The 11057-nt window shown below is 37.0% G+C and overlaps 1 protein-coding gene across 2 annotated transcripts in view; it reads right to left on the minus strand.

Moving 5' to 3' along the window:
- Positions 1-235: 235 nt before the first annotated feature.
- Positions 236-11057, minus strand: part of CPPED1 (calcineurin like phosphoesterase domain containing 1) — a 55893-nt gene continuing 45071 nt past the window's right edge. For both annotated transcript variants that reach the window (XM_035895069.1, XM_035895070.1), the window contains exon 4: positions 236-2618. In XM_035895069.1, coding sequence (XP_035750962.1) covers positions 2386-2618 — 233 coding nt within the window. In that variant the 3' untranslated portion in view covers positions 236-2385. The remainder of the gene's footprint in view (positions 2619-11057) is intronic.

Raw genomic sequence — 11057 nt, forward strand, 5'->3', positions numbered from 1 at the left:
ATTTTTATACATGAACATAACAAGATATTCTTAGAAATTACTAAATAAAGGACAAATTTGGGATATAAAGAAACCTTTATTTTTTTTAATTGAACTTTGTACTTAAGTCATATTTTCATGACAAAATGCCATAGAATTTCTTATGGCGAAATAACGCCTGAAAAAAAGTGAAACAATAATAATAATAATTAAAATTATGCTTATATAAACTTTTTTTTGTATATTAGTACACCGTCACTCTGAAAAGAAAATCTGAGAACACCATATACCACTACTATTAGCATTCTCATATTTGTGGAGACTTTCTCCCAAAGTTACGCTTCAATTTACTGAGCTTCATATATTTACTTAATATGCTATCCTTTAATAAACAGGCTTATTAAAAAACTGTTTAAGCTTTTCCTCCATTCAGCTTTACAGTACTGTGCCATAGCAGAGAGAGTATTCCATGCTGAGACTATCATCTCAGGTCCCTCTGCTGAATTTCTTTGGCCTTACAATTTTAAACTGACTGATTTAAGAGATTAAGTCATGGAGAGACTGTTCTTCCCTCTGTAAAACATACGCTAGCATCATCTCATTCTTGAAATTGTTAATTAGCTGTGATTACTAAATAGCTCGCAGCTATATAACACCAAATTTTAGAAGTGGCTCAAAAAATAGCAAAGTACACAGATTTTTTTTTTTTTTTAAAACCTGTAGCTGAACTAACAGGTGCTTAACTTCCAGTGAAACTGCCACTGGGTACTTGCTTATGTACCCACCTATTTCGAAGTAATCTAGGCTTAGATTTTTAGTTCTCATTTCCAAGAGGTTCCCTTGAAAAAAATGAGACTGATAAAATGTTCAACTAAGCAAAACCAGGCAGAGAATAAATAACTTTCTGACTCAAACATTACCTATGCTTAAGTTACTGTCATGGGATGGTAGGCTACATTCGGTCTGGTCCCTCTGCCGGTACAGCTGTTTCACTGCTGCAAGGAAATGCTACAGAGGTAATTTTAGAACCTCATGAGCCCCACAAATCAAGCTTGAAGGAGCCGCCTAGATAAACTGTTGTGACTAAAATGTGATGAAACTGACTCGTCAGCACAGCATTTAATCTCTCGCACCATATTTAAATATCTGTAATATCCTCTAGGGAATGGTGTTGTATGTGAGTATACATAAGAACGGCTGGAATGGATTACTTTTTCAGCCAGTGTTGTTTGTGTTCATCCCTCTCCAGGTGCTAAAGCAGCACTATTGCTATTTCTAGGTAATTGTGGCATAGATTATGTGCGCAACTAAATACTTAACACCAAGTATGTGTTAATTACATGAAGACCTTTTTTTTTTTATTATTTAACAGTAAACAAATCAGATACACTTGCTAAAAAAAGTAACTGGATTGCAGCACATAAATTTCTCTTTATGTAATTTGTTTTTAAAGATTTACTCCAGTGAAGAAAATACACTTTTTAGGGTTTTCAACGTTTAATATTGTATATTACAGTAAGGCACTCTTAAATTACATTTGGAAATCAAAGCTCTCACCTTGTCTAGGAATTAATGAAGTGACTTCTGATAACAGTATTCTGTACAGAATATTCTCCCCATGCAATAACTCCCAACTTCTGAAGCTACAGCAAGAATATATGCTAATCGAATGGTAGTTAAATTTAAAAAGCAATATAGTTGTTCCATGTTTAGTTTCTGTCAGTGGCATCTATCTTAGCTTCAGTTATAGACTTTTCATTATATAAAGCAAGGATATAACGGAAGTGGAAGCTGTGACTGCAAAACAGAATGTGCTTGCTCTCCCATTGCTGACGGCTCAGAAGAACTAAGCAAATAAGGTATGGGAAATGGGAGAAAATACGACCTCTAGGTAACAAGATCTGATCCAAGGGTTGCTAAAAGTCAGCAGGATTCTGTTGATTTCGGAGTTTTTGAGATTTGTTTTTACAGAGTAAAAAATGCCACATTTATATTGCCCAGAGTGTAACATAAATGACTAAATTTATTGATTTTTATAATACCCTCTCAAATGTAAAACTAAAATAGACTCAAGTTAAAGGGTTATCTAGAAGCTACAACTTTCACTCTTTGATACACTTTCTCCCTAATAAAGTTTTATCTAGGAGCAAAGTAAAAATTCTCAGAGCAGTTCTTCTCAATGATATATCATCGTATTAGTTCTGCTGTTCTTCGATATTCCTCATAGCTCTCATTTTCAAAAGGAGAGACATGTCAACAATTTTCTTGTTATTTAGGATAGTAAGAAATTGAGAGCTGTTCTGGGGCATGGTGCACAATCACAAACCTGTATCTTCCGCTTGGGGAAACTTTCTGAAACTATTTCTATTTGTCTAATATGGAAAAGATCGTATCATTTGCCATAGCCTAATTTTGCTTAGCAAGCATGTCTAGCAGCTCCTTCTCTATGCCTTGGCTGCTCAGTTCATTTAAACTGTAGTATCTGTGAACAATCTTTTCATCTGTGACGACAACCACTCGAAGCCCATGTGTATCTTCTCCCAGCTGACATCCTATTGCTGATGAAACCACCATTTCCAGTCCCCTGTAGAACCCTCCAGCATTCCTATGGCAATGTCCAGAAAATACAGCTTTAATGCCTGTTTAAAAAAAAAGAAAAAAAAAGAGAGTATGTATTTAGTTCACTGTTGCAGTTCATGTATAAAATGTGTTTATAGTAAAAGATGCTGCTGAGGTTATACGCTGAGGCTTACACAGCTGCTGGGGTTGTAAAGTTCTATAGCAAGTACAGCTACAGGCGTCATGTTTACCTTCATTTTTAATGGTTCATAAAAGTAAATCATTTACCTGAACTTGCATTTTAAACAAATAATTAGTAAACAGCAGTAAATAATTCTAATAGTAATAAATAATAAATTATTTGTAAAAACTTTGCTCCACTAGCTCTGTTTATGGTTACTGGACTCTGACTTCTTTATGCTTATTGCAAGGTGTGATTGTCATTTTGCTCCTCCTTCGGCTAGAAAAAAGGAACACTCTAGAGGAAGCAGATTAAAATTAGAAAAAAATTTCTGTAATTGATAACTGCCAAAAGAATGATGCTACCGAAACATGAGTTGAAAGCCAAAGATTGTGGAGCGGTATTTGTCAGTTAACACGCAGAAAATTCACTAAGGAGAGCTTAGACCTGTTTACCCAAGGCCGGTGACCTTCAAAAAAACCCCCACAAGACAAACAAATAAAAAACATAAATGAGAATTCGTAAGCTTTTCTCAAAGATATCGTGGAGTTAGCACAAATGGAACAGAGCCAGGTACATCAAAAAAACCCAATAAGCAGAAGAGGTTATGAGATAGATATAGTAAGGGGAAGAAAGATGAGAGCAGCCAAAAAAGGGAAGGTTGACAGCCTGCAAGAGGAGTCAGGCTTGGTAATGACATGAATTAACATTTACCTAGTATGGGGTACAGACAAGGCAGGTTTATTCTGATTTCCTCTGCATTTTTGATTACTTAAGGCTGGTTTGTTTCTTTTCATTTTTAAAAATAGACTATATTTTGGACTGTATTGGGGTAAAAAATTACTCCGTTATAAACTTGAAAAGAAATAATACATACATTTGGTCTGTCGCAGGAGACAACAATATGCTATAGCAAAAATTTCTGGGTAAGTTGCATGCAAGTATCATCCAAGCTTGGTCAGGAGTAGAAGAAAAGCTAAATGACTAGCAGCAGCAACAGGTAAAGAGGACAAACATACTTTGTGCTTAAGGCTTTATAATGTCCTTTGAAATCCTTGGCTGAATGACTGTCTAACAATGATTAGTCAAACGAACATTTTATATCCAACCATTCTTCCCCTTCTCTCAGAATACGGTAATTTATGAAAAAAAAATCAACTCACTTTGCAAACGCTATCTGATTTTGACCAACTTCTAAAAATGATCCATATGCCATGTCTGCCTTCCTGCCAAGCTCCTCAGTAGCTATGGGGGTTTTTTACAGAAATTTTGAAACAATTTCAAATTAAATGAAATGGTGTCATCCTCACCTCCAAACAAGTAATTTCTACTTTTTGTTTCTTCAGCTTTGCAAAAATAAACAAATAAATTGGCAGAAGCTGTAGTCACTAATCTGAATGGCCTTTCTGATTGTCAAATTCATGCTCCTAAATAGATTATTTTCCTCTCCCCATTTGATGTTTTATAACTTATCAAATGTTTTTATTATTACGAAATAATGAACCCTTGTTTAGTCAAAAAAGTAAAAAGTCATTTTGATGCTAAGTACTTCTCTTTCATGTCAAAGTGTGTAAAACCATTAACAACAGAGTTGAGAACCTAGCTTCTTCCTAAGAAGAACATACTATCATAGACAAGTATTTCACTTCCAGGTTATGCCAGCATCCTTCACCACTTAGCCATGATATACACTGTTGCTAGTTGCAGCTGGGCACCACAGTCAACAGCATTCCTAATTTGGCAAAAAATTATTCATCAGCTTTCTTGCTAATTTAAGATGGTAGATATTTTATTTTGAATGAAAATGTGGAGTTAATATAAATAGCCGATTTTACAAACAGGTTTTGGGATTAATTTTTGGCATGCTCAGTCTAAGATCCTTGGATTTCAGACTATTACAGCTTCCTGAAGCTACAGCTAATGCTATTTTATACTGTTGTGAAACAGAAAAATTACTGGACCAGATGGCTGAAAATACTGGGAATTTTGTTGTTTATCATCAAGTGCAAAAAGTGATTAATTTTATATTTTATTACACGAAGTGTTTAGATCTGGCATTGATTTATGATACTATTAATGATAATTTAAAAATTTTCAAACCCACCTAAAGGGTTTAGGTGTAATTGTTGAAATACAACAGGTTGTGTGAACATAAAACATAAACTAACATGCAAAGGTCTAAGCATGTGCCTGTTCCTGAGGAGGACAGCAGAGAAGAGTGAAGCTTAGCACACGTGGGTCAAGTGCCACTTCCTGTGGGCCCTGGGAGGAGCTCCCCGACGGCACTCCTTTCCTCTGCGCACAGCAAGTGTCTTGCTCACCCACCAGCCCAGGCTCAAAAAAGCTATCCTTAAATATGCAGCACTGATGATAATTACTTTTCCAACCATTGTTTTTATCATTATGGACTAATGAGCAAGCCTATGAAGATACACAGGGACGGCCACTGTGATGACAACACCAAATTCAATTTGTTATTTTTCATATATTCCAGAAATTTGCCGTTCCATGCTTAACACAAAAGGTAACGCATGCTGAGTCCTGTTCAAGTGTTAGGCCAGAGAATGGGTATTTTGTGAGATACTATAACCTTAAATAACATATATATATATAAAAAAAAAAGCTAGCAACAACTGATTTTGCCTTCAGACAGCAGAAATTCTGGAAGAGAGTAGAGGCAATTTAAAAGCAGAGAGCTGCGATTAGGAACACACAGCAACTTCAATAGGAAATCCTTATTTTTCTAGCCAGAAAAACCTTCCATCCTTTCTCCTGCAGTAGATTTTAGACCTTTTTCACAGTGATTAAATGCAAAGGGAAGTAGGTGAACCTGTCAGGAACCAACAGCAGTTGGCTACATCAGTCCTTTTCTTTTGTGGGAGTGATGTGAAAACTGATATAAAAATATATAAACTAGACTCAATAGTTAAAAATTAAGTAGCTTGGAAAGCAAAATATAAATTATTCTGCTGTGTGCCTGGTAAAAGCTACACAGGCTTTCATATTTCAAAATCCAAACCCTTCTCAAATAGCAAATGAGGTGGAAAATGGAGAATGAAATTACCCTTACATTGAATAGCGGTATATGGTCGTTGTCAGCTAGAACCTGTCTGTTAGCCTATTTTAGTTTATCAGTACTAATTCTCTTTGCTCAGTCTAATGTGTTCATCTATCTGATGTATGAGTTACACTTGTAAGTCAGCATAACAACTGAGCTGCAAGAACCTAGCAAAACAGTTCAGTGTTTAGTTTGGTTTTGGGGTTTGTTTTTTTTTTTAAATCTTGGGAGAAACCCAATCAGAATACCTCAGAATGTGATGGCGGAATGTAAAAGCCCTGTGACATAATGGGCTCTTGCAGAGATTTTGTACCTTCCAGATATATTTGGGTCCTCAAAAATCATCATATAGAGATGTTTTACAACTGATGCTACAGGCAGTTTGAGAGTGAGCAGTCACTTCTCAAGTCCTACCATGTTGCAGATTATTATAGTAACTGTCTAACATAACATACTTAAGCAATTCAAGCATCAGAGCTCGCTCTTTCTTCCTCCTTATATGCACACCTATCCAAACCACAAGGCTGCACTTGCCTCCTCCACCCACACCTTCCCCCCCGCCCCCCACCTTTCTGCAGTGACGGACAGAATGTGCTCAGCTAGAGCTGGCTATGGTGTGGCTGGGCATTTGCTTGCTTCTTCATACAGAGAGCAAAAGGAACAGTGTAGGAACTTTTCGTATGACATCCTACTTGTTAAAGTGGAACCCATCTTGCCTTGTGGCATTGTCCTTAAAAGAGCAAGCTCTGATGAGCTAGGAGAGGATGCTGAGTAGATGATACTGCAGCCTCTGAGCTAAGACACGCCACACGTAATGTTACCAATTTGCTTTCAGCTTAGAGCTGCCCATAATGGATCCACATATGTAGCACTTTCCTGTCCTTTAAGCACTTAACCAATGGTCTCCAGCAACATCCTGGAGTCCATTCTCAGGCACATATCTAGCATGGACCTTGGTCTTTCCCTGCAGAGTTAAGCAGCAGCTAAATGAAGGATCAAGGATTGAACATTCAGCAACCTAACGTTTGTCCTGCTTGATTACTGCACCAGCTAGATCTGTAAAATACCCACCAGCTTCCAGGCAGCGACAGTAACAAGTTCTTTTCAGTATTTTCTGCCTTTTCTGCAGGTAAGCAAAACTAGCTATGAAAAAGGTAGGAAAAAGTAACAATCATAAAACCATAAAGAGGTCTAAACCCATGTGACACCCTTTTAGTAAAGGAAGTAATTTGTAAGGGAAATAGGTTCTCTCTTTTTATCAGAAGCATCCATGTTCTTAATGTAGCATCTTCCCACCATCCAGAGAATTTAACCTTTGGAATTAAAAGAGGAACAGAAGCCAAAACTTTTTGTCATCATATATGTAAACTAACCCCCAACACACAGTTTCAGTGTAATTAGAAGGACAGAGGATACAAAAGTAATAAAGCAACTTTAGTTATGCTGTAAGAAAACCAAAAATATCCCCTTGTCTGAGAACTCAAGGACAGATTTTGAGAAACCCATCCTGGACAGCCGACAGACACCAGGTAAAAAGTTGGCCCCACAAATCATGCAGCTTTCTTCTTCTTAAGCAAATACTGCAACTTCACCACAACTACATTTAACGTCTGCTAACTGCCTACACTCAAGAAGGTATTTCAGTATGGAACTGAAATAGGAGTGATTTGTAAGCAGTACAAATATGATACCTGACAACAGAGAGGATGTGATTTAAAACCTCTTTTATCTGCTGTTGGCTATGGGAGGCAGATTCTGCCTAAACAAGCTGGTGTTTATGGGTACTGTTCATCCAAATCCCCCCCATACGTATGTCATTCAGACCCTAATTGCACTAGACGGGTGTTCAGTGCTGAAATGCCCCTGTGGATCTATCTGCTTGGCATCAGCCTCTGCCAGAATTTAGTATCTGCTTTAGATACCTCCCAGTGAAAATTTTGCCCAGGCTTCGGTTTTCAGGTACTCTTTATATCCAGTGCTACTATTAATTCTTGTTATTGTTGTGTTACAATATGCTACATCTGGAACAAAGAAACAAACAGGTCACTGCTGTGTATTAATAGAAGTCTCACTGATGTTTTTTCTTCAACAGCACTTTTCTGTTCACTCAACTGTATTCCACTCACTGTTGTTAGTTAGCATAAGAAGGAAATCTGAACCAGTCAATGCAAATAATACTAAGATGACAAGCAGGCAATTTACTTTGCTCTTGCTTTTGATCTTAAACATAAAAAGAATCTTAGAGATGTATGCACTCAAATTTAATTTATTCATTTCAGATGTTTTTCTGAAGTAATACTGTCAAGTTGCTAGCAACCCCTCCCCACCCCTTTTTTTTTCTAAAATCTGTGAGAAAAGAAGAGTGTCCTTGCAGGTCTCATTTTTATAGCCCACTTTAAGTTATCCTCAGGTCAGTTAAATGCATCCAGCTCTACACAAAAAGGTACAGTCCCTTCCCACTACAAAAAAAAAACCCACCAAAAAGGTAGAGCAGTGATTTGTTTTTAATCCCTGGTTTCTGAAATAGCAGTTGGAAAAAGCTTTGATATAAAAGCTGTATGAAACACTAGACAACTACCGTGTAAATAAATGTCTAAAGGATGGCACCTTCACAAGCATTCATTATTTCATTTTTTATGAAATACATAGTGATTTGAATTTAAATATGACTGGAGGTTTCACAGTATCCATTAAACAAAAAAAAGCATGATCCATTACTGCAAGACACTATTCACACCTAATGAATTATTCATGAAAATAAAAAAAGGGATTAAAATCAGAATAAAGTAAAAAAACGGTGCAGATAGTTACTATGAAAGAAAAAAAAAACCACAAACCACACACCTGTGATCATCATCGCTTGATGTCAAGACAGCATAACAATACAACAGTTAATGAGTAACTGCTAGGGAAAAAAAGCCTGAACTGCCAAATTCATTTTTTATCAGAACAGGTCTGGAAGCAAGAGACTGAGAATAGGCACCATGCAGTGTTGGACATGAGATCTTGCTCTGTCTTATACTTGTAAAACTGTACTTGGATCATGGAAATATCTAAAACCAAGGAGCTTCATGAGTTTTCAGAATCAGTCAATCTGCAAAAAAAATCTGTCTTTGTAAAAAAAGGATTAAATACAGAAATTGATTCTGATTTTAGTAAACCAAAGCTGTCCTCCTGCCAGCATGCAATTTACCATAATTTTCTGATCAAGCACAAAAAGTCCTTTTTAGTTCTGATCTGAAAAGGGTGAATCTGAAAGACAAAAAGATTTACTGTTTCCAAAAATGTGATCATAACTCTTTTTCCCTGTAGAATAATGTATTCCTACTAAACAATGAAATACCTGTTATGGTGCAAATCCTGTGAGCCCAAACCAGTCCATTTAGCATAAATAATACATGACATAACAACCAACCAAAACATGGATTGTTCAAGAGTCATCTCAAGAGATGTAATATTTACATATGTTGATAAGCTTTAAACTCTTCATTAGCTTGACCATGAAACAATAAATACTTTGATTTTATGCTAATTCACACACTGCATTATGTCACTTCAGACTGTAAGGCTACTCAGTGGCTTTGGCAAGGCAAGAGGAAAGTGCTGGGGAGGGTAATTAATAGCTCGTGTAATTCAGCATGCTACCTTTGATGCTATCTGTATGTTCATTCATAAGCAGAATCTTTCAGGCATAACTCACTTTTAAAAAAAAAGCCAAAGAAAATTCCTATTTTAATTTGGATGCCTTTTTCCAAGTCAAAAACATGGTATGAACACTTTGCTCATGGTTTCTATTGCAGACATTTCTCAACAGAAAATTCAAAACCACCTCTGAAGACTCCCTCTCCTGACTGTTATTTCCAGCATCTACTTTCTAAAGCCAGCTCCTCAAATAGATAAGTACTCATCGCAAGAGCATCAGCAAGCTCTTGTTGACTTGCATCTTCCTCAGTTCAACAGCTCTGGTAAGATGAACAATTTTTACCAGCATTTTCCATTTTCTCTTGGTTCTCTCTTCAAGCTTTGTGAAGCAAAACGGCACACTGTATTAAAAAGATGCTTTTCTTAAAGGATGATGTAATGGGTACTGTTAAACTGACTCACTGGCCTAATAGCACAAGCGATCTAAACAAGCACCTGAGATTTGCTTTGGATGCTTCATAGAAAAGATTAGTACAGAAAGGGGTGACCAGGCCAACCAGGCTCGGGAGCAACTGCACATATACAACCATCACGTCATCGCAAACTGCAGCAGCTCTGATTTAGAAGACGTAAGTCTTTGTAATGATGACCATCATACGGGGCTTCTGAGTTCCCAAATAACCCAAAGCAGAATAATGTTCTGAAAGAAACTGAGCCCTATATGAAATATTCACCCCCTCTTTCAGGCCTGGTGATGCTCAAAAAAATGCAAAGAAAACTTTAGCTACCCCACTGCTGTTAGCATGCTCTTGGTTTTATTTCTGACAAGAATCAGATGAGAAAACAGTTAATTATATAAAAAGAAACTACATACCAAATATCATGCAGAAGGCAGTTTGTCTGTTAGCAGGAGAAGCTAAGGTTATTTTACAGAATTTTAAAGTGCAGCATCTTCCCACAAATTACAGTCTATCGCTCAGAGAAACCCTTCTAAATAACAGTTCTGCGGCACCAGGGAAAAGGGTCAGCATGATTTTGACATAATTGCACTGTAAGAGAACAAAGGCATTTAGCCGTGTCTCATGGATAATTCCCCTGAGAGTGATCACATCCCAGTCTTAGATATTGTGCAGTCGCAGTCCCATAATTCGCAGACTCTTCTCCCTTAGTACTCTACTGCTGTTGGATTCTGTGGCGTAGAAAACTGCAAGATGGAAGACTGGGCATGTTTTCAACTCCATTTGGGGCAGGAAATAAAGGGGACTATCACTTGCCTTTTCTATGTGGACCAACAGACAACCACATCTTTTTTAATCAGTGTTTTGACCAGCCTTTCTGTTTAAGGAGTAGTTAAGTCATTACAAAATGTCTCTATTTTAAACGTGAAATGCTAGCCAAGTCACCTTTTTGCTTTATTAAACAGACAACAGGTGTATTCCATAACTTCATGATACTGAAGTGTGATTTTAAAAAATCTGCATTTTTTCCCCCTTTTTCTCTGTATTCTTATCTTTTACCACATAAACATATATATAGAAATACAGTGGCTGGCCTTCTATCCATCCCCATTAAGGCAGGACTGAGGGGAGAGCGTGGTTTCGTGTGTGAGCGAGGGGGTTTGGCCATGTCCCTCTCTTT

Source organism: Egretta garzetta, unplaced genomic scaffold (genome assembly GCF_000687185.1).
Source record: "Egretta garzetta isolate BGI_Z169 unplaced genomic scaffold, ASM68718v1 scaffold575, whole genome shotgun sequence".
Classification (NCBI taxonomy): domain Eukaryota; kingdom Metazoa; phylum Chordata; class Aves; order Pelecaniformes; family Ardeidae; genus Egretta; species Egretta garzetta.